The 23,479-nt window shown below is 41.8% G+C and overlaps 1 protein-coding gene across 1 annotated transcript in view; it reads right to left on the bottom strand.

The window, feature by feature from the left end:
- LOC134340289 (plexin domain-containing protein 1-like) overlaps positions 1-23,479 on the bottom strand; it is a 536,023-nt gene that overhangs the window by 113,535 nt on the left and 399,009 nt on the right. Inside the window, exon 10 of the mRNA XM_063037340.1 lies at positions 3,677-3,737. Within this exon, the coding sequence (XP_062893410.1) occupies positions 3,677-3,737 (61 nt within the window). The remainder of the gene's footprint in view (positions 1-3,676; positions 3,738-23,479) is intronic.

The raw sequence follows: 23,479 nt of genomic DNA, 5'->3' as shown, positions 1-23,479 counted from the left end.
CCTGATAGACGTGTATAAGATGATGAGAGGCATTGATCATGTGGATAATCAGAGGCTTTCTTCCCACAACTGAAATGGCTAGCATGACAGGGCACAGTTTTAAGGTGCAGAGGAGATGTCAGGGGTAAGTTTTTTACACTGAGAGTGGTGAGCACGTGGAATGGGCTGCCGGCGATAGTGGTGGAGGCAGATACAATAGATTCTTTTAAGAGACTCCTGAACAGGTACATGGAGCTCAGAAAAGTAGAGGGCTATGGGTAACCCTAAGTAATTTCTAAGTTAAGGACATGTTTGGCACAGCTTTGTGGGCCGAAGGGCCTGTATTATGCTGTAGATTTTCTATGTTTCTAGTCATTAAGAGGGAAAAGATGAAATATGAATGCAAGCTAGCAAACAATATTAAGGTGAATAGAAATAGAGAGATGAGAGTGGGTATAGGACTGCTAGAAAATGAGGCCGGAGAAATAATAACAGTGGACAGGGAGATGGCAGATGAAATAAATAAGCATTTTGCATCAGTCTTCACTGTAGAAGACACCAGCAGTGTGCCAGGCATTGAAGGGTGTGAGGAAAGAGAAATGGTTGCAGTTACTATTGCAAGGGAGAAGGTGCTATAAAAGCTGAAAGACCTAAAATGCGTAAGTCTCCCAGACCAGATGAACTGCACCCTAGGTTTCTGAAAGAGGTAGCAGTAGAGATTGTGGAGCCACTAGTAATGATCTTTCAAGAATTATTGGACTCTGGCATGGTTCCAGAGGACTGGACAATTGCAAATGTCACTCCATTCTTTAAGAAAGGAGGAAGGCAGCAGAAAGGAAATTATAGACCAGTTAGCCTGACCTCAGTGGTTGGGACGATTTTGGGGTCAATTATTAAGAATGAGGTTATGGAATATTTGCTGACACAGGACATGATAGGACAAAATCAGCATGGTTTCCTTAAGGGATAAATCTTGCCTGATGAACCTGTTGGAATTCTTTGAGGAGACTACAAGTAGGATAGATAAAGGGGAAGTAGTCGATGTTGTATATTTGGATTTCCAGAAGGCCTTTGATGAAGTGCCACACATGAGGCTGCTTACCAAGTTAAGAGGCAATGGTATTACAGGAAAGTTACTAACATGGTTAGAGCATTGGCTGATTGGAAGAAGGCAGTGAGGGGGAATAAAAGGACTTTTGTCTGGTTGGCTGCCAGTGACTAGTGGTGTTCCACAGGGGTTGGTGTTGGGACCGTTTCTTTTTATGCTGTATATCAATGATTTAGATGATGGAATAGATGGCTTTGTTGCCAAGTTTGCAGATGATTATGAAGATTGGTGGAGGGGCAGATAGTGTTGGGGAAACAGGAAGGGTGCGGAAGGACTTAGACAGATTAGGAGAATGGGCAAGAAAGTGGCAAATGAAATACAATGTTGGAAATTGCATGGTCATACACTTTGGTGGTATAACTAAATATGCAGACTATTTTCTAAAAAGGGAAAAAATCCAAAAATCTGAGATGCAGAGGTAATTGGGAGTCTTTGTGCAGAACACGCTGAAGGTTAACTTGCAGGTAGAGTCGGTGATGAGGAAGACAAAGGCAATGTTAGAATTAATTTCAAGAGGTCCAAAATACAAGAACAGAGATGTGATGCTGAGGCTTTATAAGGCACTGGTGAGGCCTCAACTTGAGTATTGTGGAGAGTTTTGGGCTCCTCATCTAACAAAAGACATACTGGCATTGGAGAAGGTTCAGAGGAGGTTCACAAGGATGATTCCGGGAATGGAAGAGTTATCATATGAAGAACTTTTGATGGCTCTGGGTCTCTACTCACTGGAATTTAGAAGGACAAGGGGGGAATCTCATTGAAACCTTTCAAATGTTGAAAGGCCAAGACAGAGTAGATGTGGAAAGGATGTTTCCCATGGTGGGAGAGTCTAGGACAAGAAGGCACAGCCTCAGGATAGAGGGGTGTCCATTTAAAATAAAGATGCAGATAAATTTCTTTAGCCAGAGGGTGGTCAATTTGTGGAATTTATTACCACAGGCAGCTGTGGAGGACAGGTCCTTGGGTGTATTTGAGGCAGAACTTGATAGGTTCTTGATTGGCTATGCCATCGAAGGTTATGGGGAGAAGGCCAGGGAGTGGGGCTGAGGGAGGGAATAGAAGAATCAGCCATGACTGAATGGCAGAGCATACTCAATGGGCCAAATGGCCTAATTCTGCTTCTATGTCTTATGGTCTATGGTCTTATTTACTGCCCCTCTCAACCCCATTCTCCTGCCTTCTCCCCGTAACCTTTGACACCCTTATTAATGAAGTACCTATCAACCTCTGCTTTAAATATACAGTACCCATTGACTTGGTCTCCACAGCCTTCTGGGGTAATGAATTCCATAGATTCACCACCCTCTGGCTAAAGTATTCCCTGCAGATGTTCTGTGCTAACGTTCAATTCTTCACTGGGTGTTTCAGGCAGTAGGTACACTCCTTTGATCTGCAATATTGAACTGAAACAGAGGCTCAGTAGCAAGTCCTAATGTTTACAGTGTAAGACCTGCAGCTGAAATGCCATCGATGGCCTGACAATGACAACATAGTGCGGTACACCGGTACACCTCAATTATGCCCATCGTCCAGCCATGCCATCTTCTCACAGTAACCATCAGGCAGGAGATACATGTGCTTGAAGTCCCACACCAACAGGTTCAGGAACAGCTACTTTCCTTCAACCATTCAGTTCTTGAGCCAACCAGCACAACCTTAATTACTGCAGTTTAGCAACTTTATGACTATTTCACACTAAAATGGAAAGTTTTGTCACAGATCGGGAGCTATCAGTGTATGGTGGATTGAATGTGGATCTCTAAGTCAAAAGGCAGTGTTTGTAACACTGTTCAACCCCAATCTAGGACCTGTCAGAATTTTTAATACTAAGAATTACTGCAGTTCAGCACAGAGGCTCCCAAACTTTTTTATGCTATGGACCCCTGCCATTAACTAATGGGTCCTGGTTTAGCAAGACCATAAGCAAGAAAAAATCTGCAGATGCTAGAAATCTGAACAACACCATGACCACTTTGCAGTGAAACGGACTTTGGTATTTTTTGTTTTAATTTTGTTTTATTGTAAAATATGTGCATGAATTATGTTCAATTTATGTTTTTCTTGTGAATGCTACTTATACAGTGCAATGTGCCTGTGAAATCCTTACAAGTAAGTGTTTATTTATTGAGATACAGTGCAGAATGGGCCCTTGCAGACCTTCGAGCCATGCCACTTAGCAATCCCCCGATTTAACCCTAGCCTAATCATGGAATGACTTACAATGACCTATTAACCGATACGTCTTTGGACTGTGGGAGGAAACCAGAGCACTCGGAGAAAACCCACGTGGTCACGGGGAAAACATGCCTTACAGACGACACAGGAATTGAACTCTGCATTCCAGAACACCCTGAGTTGTAATGGTGTTTTTGCTAACTGCTATGCTATGTGGTGGTTAATTGGTCACATGGGTCTAATAGGGTGGAGCGGACTTGTTGGGCTAGAACGGGCTGCTAATGTGCTGTATCCCTAACTGAAAAACAATGCTGCCCAGCCCACTCAGCTCCTCCAGTTTTTTGTCCGCTGCTGCCAATTATTACTTTGCTACTAACTGGTTATTGACTTGGCCTCAGATCATGTTTACTGTACCTCGTCCATACAGTGATAGTCCAGCCACTCCTGTCGGTGCCGATCAAACCCATTAGAACACCTAAATCCAGAGAAAAACAACATCAATCTTCTAAATTAATCATTGCTGGCAGCTTTGAGAAATATTCCATACAATCCCATTCTCTTGCAAAAAGCAAGCATAGATTTCTGTTCAACTTGTGGAATGATCCAGTGAGAAAAACTTTATTCACCTCAACAATGAATTGATTTCACAATCTATGGACACAATTTCAAGGTTTCTACAACACTTGTTCTCAGTATTATTTCTTATTATTTTTTGTATTTGCACAGCTTATTTTCTCTTTTTTGTTCAAAGCTAAAAATGTTTATTTATAACACATAGACACAAGACAGTAGTCATACTCATATTACTATATGGTTAATACTGTCTATAACACAGTCCATATACCGCAGGGGGAGCCACCGCTCATGGAAATCCCCCAATGTGCCCAGTGCGACAGCGTGTTCCCTCTCCAAGGACAGCCGGGCACGGACGACAGTTTGTTTCCTTTTGCACAGTGGTTGTCACTCTTTGTCTAGTTTTTCATTGGCTCTATTGTACTTCTTTGTTCTACTGTGAATGCCCACAATAAAATGAAACTTAGGGTAGTATATGTTGACATGTACATACTTTGTTAATAAGCTTACTTTGAACTTTGATTGGAAGGGAATGAAAAAATATTATTCCAGTCAAGGAGTGGCGGAGGATGAGAGGTGACCTGATAGAGATGTACAAGATAATGAGAGGCATTGATCGTGTGGATCGTCAGAGGCTTTTTCCGGGGGCTGAAATGGTTGCCACAAGAGGACAAGGTTTAAGGTGCTGGGGAGTAGATACAAGGGGGATGTCAGAGGTAAGTTTTTCACACAGAGAGTGGTGAATGTGTGGGATGCACTGCCAGTGACAGTGGTAGAGGTGGATACAATAGGCTCTTTTTAAGAGACTCTTAGATAGGTACATGGAGCTTAAAAAAATAGAGGGCTATAGAAATTTGAGGCAGCTTTCAGAGTAGGTTACATGGTCGGCACAACATTATGGGCCGAAGGGCCTGTAATGTGCTGTAGATTTTATATGTTTCTATGTTCTGTGGGTCTGGATTTCATTGTAAGGGCAGTATAAGCTCATTTCTCAGCTGTATGCTGCCATGACTATAACCACCTCTCAGTCATCTAGACAAAGAATACAGATCCAACTTCATTAGTTTATGATCAAACAACCCCTCATCCTATGAATTAACCAAGTGAATGAGTTTGTGAATGACCATAGTGCTGGAAGTGAAGCCTTGTTGTCACCTACGTCGCTTGATTTCACTTTGTAAGAGGTGATAGCTTTCAAGCCCTGCCACAGCTGTCAAGCATCCTCCAGTGATTCAGATTTAGTCCCAAATTGCCTTAGCCTGTGAGATGGCTTTCCAGTGATCACACCTGGACCTTTTGTATCTAGGTGATCAAACCTGAATGTATCTGATCTGGACTTAGCAGATTTCCTGGTTCATCCAGGGCTTCTGGTTAGGGGAAACTCTGAATGATTTTGTGAGGACACACTCATCCATGACTGTTTGTTATAAAGCTTGTGACAACCGTGGTGTATTCATTCAGGTCCTCTGATGAGTCCTTCAGCATACCCCAGTCCACAAATTAGAAGCAATCCCGCAGCTTCCCCTCTGTCTCCCATGACTACCTCTTTGTTGTCATTATCCCTGGAGTATTGCTCTTTATCCTCTGCCTGTATGCAGGTAGAAGGAAAGCCAAGTGATCAGATTTCCTAAAATATGATCTGGCATGGAATGGTAGGCATTTCTTATCATAGTATAGGAGTCCTCCAGTGTGTTAGGACCTCTGGTGCTACAGGTTATATGCTGATAGTAATTGGGCAGACATTACCTCAAGCAAGCCTGGTTCAGGAGCCTCAGGACTCACAATACCAGGTTCAAGAACAGTTATTACACCTCAATCATCAGACTCTTGAACCAGTGGGGGTAACTGCATTCAACTTCACTGAACCCCATCACTGAACTTTTCCTACAACCCATGGACTCACTTTTAAGTACTCTTCATCTTATCTCCTTGATATTGTTTACTTATTTACCTATTTGTTTGTTTGTTTATTTATTGTTGTTGTTGTATTTTTACTTTTTCTCAGCTCAGGCTGGTAAAAGCTGAGGTATGAGCATAACCAAGCACACTCATTTCTAAATTGCTAGGATCTTTCGAACTATTCTAGTGGTGTTTAGTATTGTGGCTTTTTGGAGATTTACATTTATATTGACGTGTAGGCCTAATTGTTTAATGCTTTTGCTTAATGACTTTGGGGTGACACCAGCTGTAAATATTACTATTGGGACAATGTATATCCTGTTCATGTTCCATAGTCTTTCAATTTCCTCTTTTAATTCAGCATCTTTCTGGTATTTTTCACTTCTTAATTTTGGTATGTTATGTGTTTTTGGAATGGCTAAACTGTATCTATTAAGTAAGTTGTTCTTGCTTGCTTTTCCTCTAATATTATATTTGGATGGTTATTATGGATTATCATATCTGTAACACAATCAGTCGTAATATCATTTGTAGGACTCTGACTCTAAAATTGGATCAGGCTTGTATTTATAGCAAGGTGTGATTTCATTTATGAGTTTGTATTTTAAAGCAAGATTTTGACGAATGATATTTGCCATTTGATTGTGCTTGTGTGATGAATCAGATTGTGTTAAACTGCTGCAGAATCCTGTAATGTGTTGGATTGTTTCTGGTTACCCTCAGCATTTTTTTCATTTATTGTCTTGAATTTGATGGTGTTTTATAATATATTTTTGATGCTTTTTTATGTTAACCACGTGTTCTTGTATTTCCACAAGGAAACCTTCTGTTTCTGGGAAGAGGTCTCCATCTCAGAGCCAGGCATTTGACACTTCCTTGTCGACATTTAGTCCGCTCAGCTCATGGGGATGTCTTCTATGGAGGCTCATACTCTTTCATTGCTTAACTGTTTCTTCTATGATAATTTCTTCATTTTTCTGGGTTGTGCTTTCATTTAAGCTCAGTGGTGTGTCCTTATCAGAATTGCATATGCTCACATGGAGTGCTGAATCCTATTTTTGTTGATGAAAGTAAATCCTTAGAAGTTTTATGTGACTGTTGTGTAATTTTTTTTTACATGTTATTCCTCTTCTTCCTTCTGTCCTAGGTAGTGTTAATTCAAGTGTGTTCGAATGTACATGGTGTTTTCTAAAATCTGTCATGGCAGCTATTTTGTTTTTGTAAATTTTCCAAATTAGTTTCAGACAGAGATATTGTGCCAAAAGAATATGTTATTATGGGTATTGTGAAAGTGTTTATTTGCCTCTGTTGTATTTTTACTATTGAGCTCTGTTTGGCAGATTTTCTTAAGCCTTAACGAAATTCTGTTGAAAATGTTCCCTTTATCACACTGTGATCTATTTTCTTTGCTTGTTGATATCCCAGATACTTACATGTTTCATGTTCATCCATCGGTTGTATTGTATCCGGCTGCACTGTTTTGTATTCTATTAGCTCTATTGCACCTTTCTTTATGTTCTGCACTTACCTTGTCCAAAGTTCATGTCTATATCTTTAGCAAAGAATTCTACTAGTTGAATGAATTGCTTCAGCTTTACTGATGAAGGAGCATATCATTTCAAATCATCCATGTATAGAAGATGTATCAAAGTACAATTCATTTGGTTGTTTCTGATTTAATACAAAATTTTCATTCAGTAAATTAGAGAGCAGGTTTAAAGCTAGACAGAACTATGGTGGGCTCTGAAAAGTGCCTTAATTTATTTAGATAACAGTGGTGTTCTTATTTGTTTGTTAATAGATAGGTTGATTATAGTATGCCAATGCTACATCAGATTTTGTAGAAATTTCACAAGTATTGGGCGTAGTTTACTATTAAGAACATCTATTAACCATGAATGTGGGACAGAATCAAATGCTTTTTGTAGTCATTATAACAACATGAAAGATTTCTGGTTTTCTGCTGGGCTTGATTAGAATTATAGAATCTATAATCAGTTGTTCTTTACTGCCTTTCATTCTCTTACAGCACCTTTCTGCTCTTCTCTAAGTGCACTGTGGTTACTTAAGTGAGTAATGATTAGCTGTGAGATGCATGATGTTACAATATTTCAATATTTATAAAAAATTGTTCATATATATTATAGGTATGGATGAAGGCAAGTTAATTTTTTGCACCTATAATTATGAATATTATCACTGCTTGTACTTTTCCAGTTGTGGGTATTTTTTATAACTGCTTTTAGCATATCCAATGTAAATTAAAGTGTCTGCATGTCCAATTGTGTGAGTGCATTATTTTTCCTCCCTATTCCAGCTTGTGTCTTGATTGTGTGTCACCCTGTTTGATCAGGTATTAGACAAAAAGTTCATTATCTCTTGTGTTTGTTGGTAATTCTGTGCTAGGGCTGGTGACATTCTGATGTGTTAGTTTCAACGTCCTGTATAAAGCTTTATCATTGTTCCTGAACTGATAATTCTGTTTTCTTCGTCTGATGCATTTCATGTATCTAGTTAGTCTGGCTTTACATGCACCAAGCTTCTGTTTTAGTGTATCTATGAATTCTACAATGCTTTTGTTAGTTTGATCATATCTTGTATGGACCTTAAATTTCATTGGTGTTTCCTTAACTTTTCTCTTAACTTTCTTGCTCGGGTAATCCATTTTATACTTCATTAAGCTCTTAAGGTTTCAATTTTGTTCTTTAATCTCTTTTGCCATTTCAGTGCTCTTATTCCATTACTCAGTTTTGAGTTTCTATTAATGAGTGTCTTTATTTTGGAGCCATTGCACAGCATTGCTGTTAATGCTGCATAGTATGTTATTGTCTGTAGTTCTTCAAATGTTTCAAGTTTTCCTAAATATTGCATTTTTTATTACTATTTCTTATTTGTATAGTTTTTGCCTTTTGAACATTGGTTGTCTGTACACCCTGTTGGTTTGGTCTTTCATTGACTTTATTATGGTTCTTGGATTTACTGAGGATGCCCACAAGAAATCCAGGGTTGTATATGGTGACATGTATGTGCTTTGATAATAAATTTACTTTGAACTTTGAATGGTGTTTTATTTTAGTCTATCTTTTGTTGATTATGGGGACCAAAACTGTGTACAGTACTCCATGTGTAGCCTTGCCAACACTCTGTACAATGGAACAATATTACATAAAACAGAGAAGAGTGCAGTACAATACAAACTCTTTGGCCCAATATGCTGTGCTGATCTTTGAACCTACTCCAAGATCAATCTAATGCTTCCCTCCCACAAACTCAAACTTGAAGGCAGAGTACAAAGCTAATAGCAGGATTCTTAGCAGTGTGGGGAAACAGAAGGATCTTGGGGTCCATGTCCAAGTTGCCTTGCAAATTGATAGTGTGGTTAAGAAGGCATACTGATCTTCATTAGTTAGGGTTTGAATTCAAGAATCGCGAGGTAACATTGCAGCTCTATAAAATCCTGGTTACACCACACTTGGATGACTGTGATCAGTTCCAGTCACCTCGTTATAGGAAGAATGTGGAAGGTTTAGAGAAGGTGCAGAGGAGATTTAGCATGGTGCTGCTTAGGTTAGATGGCATGTCTTATGAGGAAAGATTGAGTGAGCTAGGGTTTTCTGTTTGGAGTGAAGGAGGATGAGAAGGGACTTGACAAAGGTGTACAAGATGATAAGAGGCATAGATAAGGTGGACAGCCAGCACCTTTTTCCCAGGAAGGGAAATATGAAAGGACATAGTCTTAAAATGATTGGAGGAAAGTGTAAGGGGATGTTAGAAGTAATGATTTTTGAACACAGATTGAGGTTGGTGCGTGGAACGTCCTGCCAGGGGTGGTGGTAAAGGCAGATACATTAGGGACATTTAAGAGGTTCTTAGATAGGGGCTTGGATGAAAGATAAATGGAGGGCTATTTAGGAAGGAGGAATTAGATTGATCTCAGAGTAGGTTAAAAGGTCGGCACATCATGGACTGAAGAGTTTGTGTTCTATGTTCTACTTCCTGAGGGATCTTTAACGTGTACAGGTCCTGGATTAGTGCACATTCAGTGCTGTTCTCAAGGACAAATTAAAGCTCAAGAGTTCTGTTGCCCTATTTCCCCTTAAAGTCTATGTCACAAGCACAAAAAGGCTCTGGTTCCACATCCTGTACATGAACACTTTCCCCTCAAACCAAGTGGTCTGCTGGACAAGGCAAAATATTGGATTATATAAAAATATCTGAGTAAGTCAGTTAGTTATTGGCTCTCAGCACCAGGACCTATGAATGAGAGGACATCCATCCAAAAACAGAAACTGGCCAGATGGTTCTACAACGGTTTCCTGCAGGAATCTGGCTACTGATCACAGCTCCCGAGCCAGGCGGGAAGGACAACTGTTCAAAATGTTGGCCGCTTTCATCAGGAGAACAGCTGTGATTAACCCCAACTGAGAGCAGAAAGACAGCCAAGGTTCCAAGATTCACCTGACCCCCTCTACTGCCAACTGTAGAAGCCAAATGAGGCACAAACTGAGCTTGGCAGTGGGGGTTGCCAAGTCTGAGCTGTCTTTTGGCATTTGGTCTCTCAGCCTCCACCAGACAAGTGAACAGCTCAGTTGTGCACAAGACAGCAGCTGATGCCTATAGTACTATAGGCCAGCAAAGTGACCTCAGAAGGACAGAGCAAGGGTGAGGAAGGCAGAGATACTCCACAGAGAGAGATATCATAGATTGTGTGGCATATTTCCTCATAAAAGGACCAATTTCAGTTTTAACATACACAAGATGCTGGAGGAACTTAGTAGGAGGAAGTCAGGCAGCACCTATGGAGAGAAATAAACAGTCAACGTCTCGGGCTGAGACACTTCATCAGGAATGTCAATTGTTTATTCCTCTCCATAGATGCTACCTGCCCTGCTGAGTTCCTCAGTATTTTGTGTGCATTACTCAGCCATAATCAAAGATCCCACCCACTCCAGACATTCTCTCTTTTTCCCTTTCCCATTGGGCAGAAGATACAAAAGCTTGAAAGCACATACCACCAGGCTCAAAGACAGCTTCTATCCCACTATTAGACTCCTGAATGGACCTCCTGTAGGATAAGTTGGATTTTTAACTTCAGAATCTACCTTGTTGGGATCTTGCACTTGATTATTTATTGCACTGCCCTTACTCTGTAGTTTTTACACTTCATTGTACATTGATTCTCATAGAAGGATCAGTAGTGGAGAGAGTGAGCAGTTTCAAGTTCCTGGCTGTCAAGATCTCCCAGGATCTAACCTGGTCCCAACATATTGATGTATTTATAAAGAAGGCAAGACAGTGGCTATATTTCATTAGGAGTTTGAAAAGATTTGACGTGTCAACAAATACACTCAAAAAACTTCTAGAGATGTAATGTGGAGAGCATTCGGACAGGCTGCTTCAGTCTCTGGTTTGTGGTGGGGATGGGGGCTGCTGCACAGGACTGAAAGAAGCTGTAAATTTTTAATTTAAATAATAATGTGAAATAAAGGTTGTAAATCTAGTCGGCTCTATCTTGGGTACTAGCCTACAAAGTACCCAGGACATCTTCAGGGAGTGGTGTCTCAGAAAGGCAGCGTCCATTATTAAGGACCTCCAGCACCCATGACATGCCTTTTTCTCACTGTTACCATCAGGTAGTGGGTACAGAAGCCTGAAGGCACACACTCAGTGATTCAGGAACAGCTTCTTTCCCTCTGTCATCTGATTCCTAAATGGACATTGAACCCTTGGACACTACCTCACTTTTCTAATATACAGTATTTTTGTTTTTTGTAAGTTTTAAAATCCATTCAATATACATATACTGTAATCGATTTATTTATTTATTATTATTTTATTTAATTTTTTTTCTCTTCTAGATTATGTATTGCATTGAACTGCTGTTGCTAAGTTAACAAATTTCACATCACATGCCGATTTTGATTCCAGTTATTGTTTTACCTTCTACCTCAATACATTGTGTAATGACTTGATCTGTATAAACAGTATACAAGAGAAGCGTTTCACTGTATCTTGGTGCGTGACAATAATACACCAAAACCAATACCAGTGAGTGGTATAGGTTTGGAATGCATTGCTTGTTTAAGTGCTGTGAGGCTGAATCCCTCCTCATGTTTGAAGATACTGTATGTGGCTGAGCACGTGAAGGGCTGTAAACTGCAGGGATGTGCAGTGAGAACTTGGAGGTAAGATTAACATAAATGCCACATTACCCCAGTATGGGACTATGGGCAGAATAGCCTCCGTAGGTCCTCAAATCCTCTGTGATATAACCTCAATTTCTTAAACTACTGCTGACATCTGTCACTTTTGTGACCTGGGGATGTGAAGCCAATTTGTGCACAGCAAGATTCCAAATGTGATTTCCCTTTGATTGATAATGATAAACATGTCTCCAAGCATACATCTTAATGGTTAGCGGAGCTGCTGGTTGATATATATATATATATGCATATAATGTGCGAATAATGACAAACATTCTTTGACTTATTGTAGGGACTCCTTAAATTTCATTAGGCAGAATTTACCCAGACTGTTAAGGATTAAGTTCACCATGTATGTTACATGTTATGTTGTACATTATTATGTTTTGGGGCCAGGAGTCACAGTCACACAGTCACCATTTGTTTGCTGGGGAATAAAGTGTATGTTATAAGTAATTACACTTGTGTCAATTTTTGTCAACACTCCCACAGCATCTTGTATCCAAGGATATGATAGAAAGATTAAATTCCTGATCAGTGATTAGAGGTTAGGCTATTCATTCAGGGATGGAGGTTCAAATGCCTCCATGGTTGCTGGGAAAGTTAAATTTTAAAAACAAAATAGAAAGGAATAAAGATCTAGTTTCAGTAGTGCTGATCGTAAAATTCATTGATTGCCACAAGAAAATGGGCAGCATGGTAGCATTGCAGTCAGTGCAATTGCTTTAGAATGCCAGTGATCACTGATCGGGTGTGATTCCTGCCACTGTCTGTAGGAATTTGTATGCTCTCCTTGTGGCTGCGTAGGTTTCCTCTGTGTGTTCCGGTTTCCTCCCCCATTCCAAAGATGTACAGGTTAGGGTTAGTAGGTTGTGGGCTCCAGAAGTGTGGCCTGCCCCCAGTGCAATCCTCATTGATCTGATTTGGCGCAAACAACACATTTCACTGTATGTTTCAATGTACCTGTGATAAATAAAGCAAATCTTTATCTTTATTTTTCTTTAAAGCTCAGTAATGTTTAGTAATGGTTGTCAAAGGAAGATATCAGCCAGCCTTAGCTGGTTTGACACATGTGAGTCTGACCCAAACAATGTAGTTCACTTTTAACTTCTTCCTGAGTTAATAGGGAAATTAGAGATGGTAATAAATGCTGGGACTAACAGCCAATCAATGAACAAATGAGAGAATCTGCAGATGCTGGACATTCAATAAAACAAATATAGTTTACAGTTAATACCCAAATGGACTGTAGATGCTGGAATATAGAGCAAAACACAATCTGCTGGAAGAACTCTTGATTCATAAACTAGGAGCAGTAGATGCTACAAACTCTAATTTCCTCCAAGTATTTCACACTTGCCTTTCAGAGATGCTTGTTATCCTGAATCCGTGTCCTCGAACTGAATTGGAATAAACACTCCCAAAAAATCAATCAGCAGTGATTGAGTGCTTTTAAACAGACATTGCCAAATGCTCATTATGTTCTAATCAATTAGTGATTAGTTGATGGTCATTTCATTTTGACAGATTGATGGATAGTCAGTAAATTGAAAAACTATTTTTTCCTCATTACAGCTCGAACCAGGACTGTGTTACATGTGTATAACACTGAATTGGGAATTAGCCACATTTATACTTAGTGGCCACTTCATTAGATACCTCCTGTTCTAATAGAGTGGCCACTGAGTGTATGTTTGTGGTCTTCTGGTGCTGTAGCCCATCCACTTCAAGGTTTGACATTCAGAGATGCTCTTCTGTACACCATTGGATCACGCTTTTACTGCTGCCTTCCTGTGCTTGAACCAGTCTGGCCATTACCCTCTGACCTCTCTCAATAACAAGGCATTTTTGCCTGCAGAACTGCCACTCACTGTAAGTTTTTTGTTTTTTTTGCATCATCCTCTAAACTCTATTAACTGCTGTGCATGAAAATCACAGGAGATCAGTAGTTTTGAGATACTCAAACCAGCCCATCTGGGGCCAACAATCATTTCACGGTGAAAGTCACTTCGGCCACATTTCTTCTCGATTCTGATATTTGGTCTGAACACCAACTGAACCTCTTGCCCATGTCTGCGTGCTTTTATGCACCAAGTTGCTGCTGATTAGTTACAGTGGATTCCAGTTAATTGGGACACATCGGGACCAGTAGAGTTTGGCCCAATTATGTGGTTGCCCCAAGTAGCCAAAGTTTCATGGAAATAGTTAAAAATGTATAAAAAAGCCAGACTACTGATTGACAATTTATGTATTTAAATGAAATATGGAATAAATTAGAACACCACCAACACAACTGCAATACTGCAATAAGACTGTGTATTAGTTCCTCATACTTATCAATGGGGGAATTCATCCGCTTCTCATTCTTTTGACTGTAAATGAACAAAATCAGTGCAGACACCTAGTCCAGATAATGGACTGCCTTTGTACAATACTGTCAATGATTGCATCCTCCAAATCTTCATTTTCATTGTAACATTCAAGATGTTACCTTCAAAGCAGAAACTGAAGAACTTGATACCTTCAAGTTATTAATAGTTTCAAACTTGTTGAAGATGTGAAATCATTTCATTTTCACTCTTGGCTATTTCTGGCATCTCCAAGCCTGAATGCTCAAAACTGAGCTAAACAGTTCTGAATTGTCTTACTGCTTATCTTTCGCCAATTATCAGTGAAAAAAATCGCTGCTTTTTTAACACAAACACACGTAACTGACACTACTTACAACTATTTACTCGAAGCACAGTGTTATGTCTAAAGACATACAAGCGCATGTGATTAATGCTAATTAGAAACTGTTTGGCAACAGTATTCTGTCCCAATTAAGTAGTATAGTGTCCTAAATAAACGAAGGGAATCCCAGCTATTGATTAGTTTTTGTTCATTAAGAGTTTTCCCAAATAAGTGGCTGCCTTGACCCAATTAACCAGAATCCACTGTATTTGCATTAACGAGCAGGTGTACAGGTTTAACTAATAAAGTGGCCACTGGGTGTAGATATTCCTTCCAATCAATCTGTGTCCTTCCTTAATTTTAATCACAATTTTGCCAATTTTTCTGGCTTCATCCATCTTTGAGTCTGACTCAATTTTAGAACCCTCACCCTCGCCTCCGAATCACTCCCTGACCTCATTGTTCCTGATTTCTGCCACTTCCTCTGGGGAGATAGTGAGCATTTTTCAGGATCTGTGCACTTTTTAGTAGTACAGTACAACATTAACACAAGAGATTCGGCAGATGAGGGAAATCCAGAGCAACACACACAAAATATTGGAGGAATTCAGCAGGTCAGGCAGTATCTATGGGGAGGAATAAACAGTTGATGTTTCAGGCCAAGACGTTTCATCAGGACTGGAAAGTAAAGGATTAGAAACAGAATAAGAAGAGTTGGGGGGTGGGGGTAGGAGTACAAACTGGCAGGTGGGTGGAAGAGGGAGGGGGTATGAAGTCTGAAAATGAGAGGTGATAGGTAGAAGAGGTAAAGGGCTGAAGAAAGAGGAAACTGTTAGGAAAGGTGAGTGTACAATGGAAGAGAGGCATTAGAAGGAGGTGATGGCTGGTGAAGAGAAGTGATAGGTGAGGCCAGGTGAGGTGGAATGACTGTTCAACAATAGCATCACTGCCAAGTAATGCCATTACCAAAAAATTGCCCCAAATCTGTCATGAGCAATGTACTGAGCAACATAAACAAAATTTTGGAGGAACTCAGCACGTCAGGCAGCAACTATAGAAGGGAATAAACAGTCACTGTTTTGGCCCTGCCCCTCTCTCTTTTTCCATTCCCCATTTTGGTTCTTGTCTTACCCCTTTTCTTCTCCTCATCTGCCCATTGCCTCCCTCTGGTGCCCCTCCTCCTTTCCGTTCTCCTCTCCTATCAAATTGCCTCTCCTTCAGCCCTTTATCTTTTCTACCTAGCTTCTTATTTCACCCACCCACCTGCCTTCCCCCTCACCTGGCTTCACCTCTCACCTTCCAGCTTGTACTTTTTCTACTCCCTCACATTCTTATATGGGTTCTTCCCTTTCTTTTCCAGTCCCAATGTAGTGTCTTGGTTCAAAACATTGATTGCTTATTCCCCTCCGTAGATGCTGCCTGACCTTCTGAGTTCTTCTAGCATTGTGTGTGTGTGTTGCACTGTACAACACTTAGTAGAGTTGCAGTGATCCAGGTTTAGACCTGTCCGCTGTCTGCATGGAGTTTGCACATTCTCCCGCTGGTTGTGTTGGTTTCCTCTCACATCCCAAAAACTTTGCAGGATTGGAAGATCAGAAAATTAACTGACTGTAGTAAATCATCCCAGATGTGCGGGTGTGGGGTGGGAACTGTGGGGCAGTTGATGGGAATGTAGGAAGAATGAGAAAATGGAATTAATATGGGAGGAGTGTAGACGGGTGGTTGAAGGCTGATATAGTCTCAGTGGGCTAACATAGAACATACTGTAGAACATTCAACACCACAGCAAGATAAAGGCCTTTTAGCCCACAATATTGCGCTAACCTTTTAACCTCACCCTTTCCTCCTACATAGCCCTCTATTTTTCTATCATCCTGTCATACCGGGGGCAGCGATGGCAGACCCAAATGCAAGACACAGACACTGAAGTACTAGGAACAGGACTAGGTGTGTCAAGCAAGCAAGGGAAGTGGGGAAGAAACGATGCTGGACAAGACACAGGTCCTGGACGACACTAGGATACAGGGCTTGGGCTAGGACTAGACTAGGAAAGCGGAACCTGGATGAGGTACTAGGAACTTGGAACCTGCACAAGGACTCCGAGCCAGAGACTGGACAGAGACCCAGAACCTGGGTCTTGACTTGGGCTTGGACCCTGGAACTAGGCGAGGACATGACGTGGCTACAGGACTGGACATGGCTTGGGTTCTTCGAGGCTTGGGTTTGGACTCTGAGCCAGAGACTGGACAAGGACTCAGAACCTGAGTCTTGACTCAGGCTCGGACTCCGGAACTAGGCGAAGGCATGAATTGGCCTTGGGAGACTGGACAGGACGAGGCAACTCCTGGACAGGATGAGAACATGAAACCTTGACCTGGTACTCAGGAACAGCCGAGCATTAGAGTTGGGACGACAGGAACCTCAGAAACTTGGACTTGGGATGTCAGGAACGCAGAACACAGAACCTTGGTCTTGGGGAGGACAGGAACCCAGAGCCTTGGTCTAGAGCACGGGAACACAGAGCCTTGGACTTGAGAGACAGGAACACAGGGAAATGGAACGCAGAGCCGGGACCCCTCCTTGGGAACAGGACTTGGGGCCGGGGCTCTACACAGAATGCTGAACATGACGAAACGGTTCCCAAACTGCTGGACCTACCTAGTGCAGGCATGAACACAGAGATGGTTCTCAACACTAGGTAGCAGCAAACGGCCAGACCTACTTAGCGCGGGCGTGGACACAGAGACAGTTCCAACTCAACAATAAACAGTTCCTTATCTTGACATAGCAAGGCTCTGGTCTCACTCCAGTGGTAGAACTTGACAAGGTTGTGGGCAAGGCTCCAGACACACGTTGCAGGGCAAGGCTCCAGAAAGAAGGGAAAGGGAAGGGAACAGTCCAGCCTCACGGTAACAGTAAAGATGGCCTGGCTTACCCAGTGGAGGCAAGGACAGGAAGGGACAGATCCAACCACAGGGTAACGGCAAAGCCGGCCTGACTTACCCCACAGAGGTGAGGACAGGATACTGACGAGGCAAACCAGCACCCACACTGGATGCCAGGGACACTTATATTCCCAGCCCCAAGATGAGCATCAGGTGCCTATGATTAGCCCACCTGAAACAAGGGACAGCTGGAAGATCCAGAGTTCGGAGTCCATGGACCGGACTGTGAACCATAATGTGGACTTCACAGCCCGGACCATGACACATCCGTGTGCCTATCTAAGAATCTCTTAAATGTTCCTAATGTATTTGCCTCTACTACCACATCTGGCAGGGGTTTCCATGCACCCACCACTCTGTGTAAAAAATGTACCTCTGTCGTTACCCCCATACTTTCCTCCAATCACCTTAAAATTATGCCCCCTAGAATTATCCAATTCTGGCATGGGAAAAGTTTCTGGCTATCCACTTTATCTAAGCCTCTTATCATCTTGTACATCTCTATGCCTCTTATCATCTTATACATCTCTATCAAATTGCCTCTCATCCTTCTTCGCTCCAAAGTGAAAAGCCCTTGGTCATTCAGTCTTTCCTCAAGACATGCTTTCTAATCCATGCGGAATCCTAGTAAATCTCTTCTGCACTCTCTCTAAAGCTTCCATAACCTTCCTATAATGAGGTGACCAGAACTGAATCCAATAGTCCAAGTGTGGTCAAACTAGAGTTTTATAGATCTGCAACATTGTCTCATGGCTCTTGAACTCAAAGCGTCGAGGGAGCTGTTTACATGACGTATCACTCTGACATGGAAGTCATTTGTAAAGAGTAAGAAAACCATACCATCTCCTGAATTACTCTCCATCATGCTAAGCACCTCCTGTCCCACACGTGACAAAATGTACAGATCCGACACAAGCTTTAACCTTGACCACAAGGGAGTGCTTACGGAGACACATAATACTCTGCAGATGCTGGGGTCAAAGCAACACGCACAACACGCTGGAGGAACTCAGCAGGTCGAGCAGCATCCGTGGAAACAAACAATCAATGTTTTGGGCTGAGTCCTTTCATCAGGACTGTAGAGGGATGGGCCAAAGAAGGTGGGGGGAGGGTGGGAAAGAGAAGGCTGGTAGGTTCCAGGTGAAAAACCAGTAAGGGGAAAGGTCAAGGGGTGGGGGAGGGGAAGCAGGGAGGCGATAGGCAGGAATGAGTAGTAGAAGGAGGTGGAACCATGAGGGAGGTGATAGGCAGCTGGGGGAGGGGGCAGAGTGACATAGGGATAGGGGAAGGGAGGGGGAGGAAATTACTGGAAGTTGGAGAATTCAATGTTCATGCCAAGGGGCTGGAGACTACCCAAACTTCTGGAGAATTTTCTCCCACCTCATGATTCTCTGGGTTTTTTGCTTCTGGGATCTTATTCACCTTCTCCAGTAATCAGCTCCCAGCTTTTCTGTCCACCCTTCTCTCCACCATCTGCCAATCACCCTTCCTCACCTGGATCTAACTACCACTAGACAACTGATGCATGATCCTCCCCCTCACCTCTTTATATCCTCCATCTCCCCTCTCGTCATCCAGTCCAGATGAAGAGTGACCATAATATGGTGGAATTCTTCATTAACATGGAGAGTGACGTAGTTAATTCAGAAACAAAGGTTCTGAACTTAAAGAGGGGTAACTTTGAAGGTATGAGACATGAATTAGCTAAGATAGACTGGCAAATGACACTTCAAGGATTGACGGTGGATATGCAATGGCAGGCATTTAAAGGTTGCATGGATGAACTACAACAATTGTTCATCCCAGTTTGGCAAAAGAATAAATCAAGGAAGGTAGTGCACCCGTGGCTGACAAGAGAAATTAGGGATAGTATCAATTCCAAAGAAGTAGCATACAAATTAGCCAGAGAAAGTGGCTCACCTGAGGACTGGGAGAAATTCAGAGTTCAGCAGAGGAGGACAAAGGGCTTAATTAGGAAGGGGAAAAAAGATTATGAGAGAAAACTGGCAGAGAACATAAAAACGGACTGTAAAAGCTTTTATAGATATGTAAAAAGGAAAAGACTGATAAAGACAAATGTAGATCCCCTGCAAACAGAAACAGGTGAATTGATTATGGGGAGCAAGGACATGGCAGACCAATTGAATAATTACTTTGGTTCTGTCTTCACTAAGGAGGACATAAATAATCTTCCAGAAATAGTAAGGGACAGAGGGTCCAGTGAGATGGAGGAACTGAGCGAAATACATGTTAGTAGGGAAGTGGTGTTAGGTAAATTGAAGGGATTGAAGGCAGATAAATCCCCAGGGCCAGATGGTCTGCATCCCAGAGTGCTTAAGGAAGTGGCCCAAGAAATAGTGGATGCATTAGTGATAATTTTTCAAAACTCGTTAGATTCTGGACTAGTTCCTGAGGATTGGAGGGTGGCTAATGTAACCCCACTTTTTAAAAAAGGAGGGAGAGAGAAACCGGGGAATTATAGGCCGGTTAGCCTAACGTCGGTGGTGGGGAAACTGCTGGAGTCAGTTATCAAGGATGTGATAACAGCACATTTGGAAAGCGGTGAAATGATCGGACAAAGTCAGCATGGATTTGTGAAAGGAAAATCATGTCTGACGAATCTCATAGAATTTTTTGAGGATGTAACTAGTAGAGTGGATAGGGGAGAACCAGTGGATGTGGTATATTTGGATTTTCAAAAGGCTTTTGACAAGGTCCCACATAGGAGATTAGTGTGCAAACTTAAAGCACACGGTATTGGGGGTAAGGTATTGGTGTGGGTGGAGAATTGGTTAGCAGACAGGAAGCAAAGAGTGGGAATAAACGGGACCTTTTCAGAATGGCAGGCGGTGACTAGTGGGGTACCGCAAGGCTCAGTGCTGGGACCCCAGTTGTTTACAATATATATTAATGACTTGGATGAGGGAATTAAATGCAGCATCTCCAAGTTTGCGGATGACACGAAGCTGGGTGGCAGTGTTAGCAGTGAGGAGGATGCTAAGAGGATGCAGGGTGACTTGGATAGGTTGGGTGAGTGGGCAAACTCATGGCAGATGCAATTTAATGTGGATAAATGTGAAGTTATCCACTTTGGTGGCAAAAATAGGAAAACAGATTATTATCTGAATGGTGGCCGATTAGGAAAAGGGGAGGTGCAATGAGACCTGGGTGTCATTATACACCAGTCATTGAAAGTGGGCATGCAGGTACAGCAGGCGGTGAAAAAGGCGAACGGTATGCTGGCATTTATAGCGAGAGGATTCGAGTACAGGAGCAGGGAGGTACTACTGCAGTTGTACAAGGCCTTGGTGAGACCACACCTGGAGTATTGTGTGCAGTTTTGGTCCCCTAATCTGAGGAAAGACATCTTTGCCATAGAGGGAGTACAAAGAAGGTTCACCAGATTGATTCCTGGGATGGCAGGTCTTTCATATGAAGAAAGACTGGATGAACTGGGCTTGTACTCGTTGGAATTTAGAAGATTGAGGGGGGATCTGATTGAAACGTATAAGATCCTAAAGGGATTGGACAGGCTAGATGCAGGAAGATTGTTCCCGATGTTGGGGAGGTCTAGAACGAGGGGTCACAGTTTGAGGATAGAGGGGAAGCCTTTTAGGACCGAGGTTAGGAAAAACTTCTTCACACAGAGAGTGGTGAATCTGTGGAATTCTCTGCCACAGCAAACTGTTGAGGCCAGTTCATTAGCTATGTTTAAAAGGAAGTTAGATATGGCCCTTGTGGCTACAGGGGTCAGGGGGTATGGAGGGAAGGCTGGGTTCTGAGTTGGATGATCAGCCATGATCATAATAAATGGCGGTGCAGGCTCGAAGGGCCGAATGGCCTACTCCTGCACCTATTTTCTATGTTTCTATGTAAGAGTCTCGACCCAAAATATTGTCTGTCCATTTCCCTCCACAGATGTTGACTGACTCTTTCAATGTTACTGTACTATCACTGCTGTCTTCACTACACACATTGGCCAACTGCCTACAGAAGCAATGATTTGTCATTTGGTCCATTGGGTTGAGTTGTGCTCGATCTGACCTATCACTTGCTTTGGCTCCTAACATTGGACCCACGCCTGCAATGAACTGCTGAAGTTGTGTTGCTGCTATCTGCCAGGAAGCGATCATCCTTCTATTGTCCTGCAAGCAGAGTGGAGTGCTAGTAATGGTATTGGTATTTGTACTGGGAATTAGTTTATTCCTAATAAATTCATCACTAGCATTGACACAGGTATTGGAAACTGGTCTATTCCCAATACCAGTTGTGGGTGGTTAGTAATGGTATAGAATTGGTCTGTTCCCAATGCCAATCTGGATAATAGACCATGGTCTAATATTGTCACATATACCATGATACAGTGTAAAGCTTGTCTTGCATACGGTTCATACAGATCAAATCATTATGCAATGCATTCAGGTAGAACAAGCCAAAACAATAACAATGCAGAACTACTTTTTTCCATAGATGCTGCCTGGCCTGCTGAGTTTCTCCAGCATTTTGTGTGTGTTGCTTGGATTTCCAGCATCTGCAGGTTCTCTCTTGTTCAGAATAACTTGTAACAGCTACTGAGAAAGTGCAGTGCAGAAAGTGGAAGATCAGAATGAGGTAGGTCGTGAGATCAAGAGTCAATCTTATGGTACAAGAGATCCATTCAAGATTCTGAACAGAAGCTGACCTTGAAACTGGTGAAATGAGCTTTCAGGCTTTTGTATCTTTGGCCTAATAGGAGAAGAGAGAATGTCTGGGGTAGGTGTGTTCTTTGATTATGTTGGCTACTTGGACCAGGGCAGGTTATTGGTGATGTTCACTACTAGGAATGTGAAGCTCTCAACCCTCTCAACCACAACACCCCTAGATATAGACACATGCACAACCCCATTTGTGAAGTCAATGACCAACTATTTTGTGATGAGGCCAGTGATCGGAATCAGGACCTGATTGTAATTCTGATTTGGAAGCTCAGGTTGGAGCAACACCACAGTGCCTTCAAAGACCTGTCACTAATCATTACAGATGTTTGAAAATGGATGCAATTGAATTAAATAATTACAACATTAATATAAATATATATTTACAGCACACTCAATGAGAGCTTCTATCCTACTGTTATCAGATTCCTGAATGGACTTCTCAAAACCTAAAAGATGAACTCTTGAACCTAATCCACTTCATTATATAAATGGTATATGATATCAATATGATTAAAGGAATGCAGAGAAATTTTACAAGGAATTTGCCGGGACTTAAGGATCTGAGTTATAGGGAAATGTTGAATTGGTTAGGACTTTATTCCCTGGAGTGTAGGAGAATGAGGGGAGATTTGATGGAGGTATACAAAATTATGAGGGGTATAGATAGGGTAAATGCAATCAGGCCAGAACTAGAGGTCATGGGTTAAGGGTGAAAGGTTAAATGTTAAATGTTTAAGGGGAACATGAGGGAGAACCTCATGGAGCTTAGAAAAATAGAGGGCTATCGGTAACCCTAGGTAATTTCTAAGGTGAGGACATGTTCGGTACAGCTTTGTGGGCCGAAAGGCCAGTATTGTGTTGAAGGTTTTCTATATTTCTATGTTTCTAACCTCTTCACTCAGGGTAGTGAGAGTGGAATGTGCTGCCAGTGGAAGTGGTGATTGCAGGTTTGATTTAAACATTTAAGAAAAATTTGAATAGGTATATGGATGGGAGAGGTATGGAGGGCTATGGTCTGGGTGTGAGTTGATGGGACTAGGCAGAATAATAGTTTGGTGTGGTTAGCTGTGCTGTAGTGTTCTATGACTCTATTATGGCCCTTGCAGTTTATTTGTTGATTTATGCTGAACGTTTCCTGTAATTGAAACAACACATTCTGCATCCTGTTTTCTTTCTACTACCTTGTTGTAATTACATATGTCATGAAATGTCCCAACGGCACACAAA

Source organism: Mobula hypostoma, chromosome X1 (genome assembly GCF_963921235.1).
Source record: "Mobula hypostoma chromosome X1, sMobHyp1.1, whole genome shotgun sequence".
NCBI classification, from domain to species: domain Eukaryota; kingdom Metazoa; phylum Chordata; class Chondrichthyes; order Myliobatiformes; family Myliobatidae; genus Mobula; species Mobula hypostoma.
Note: the sequence above shows the minus strand (reverse complement) of the source record. Positions and strands in the feature narration are given on the sequence as shown.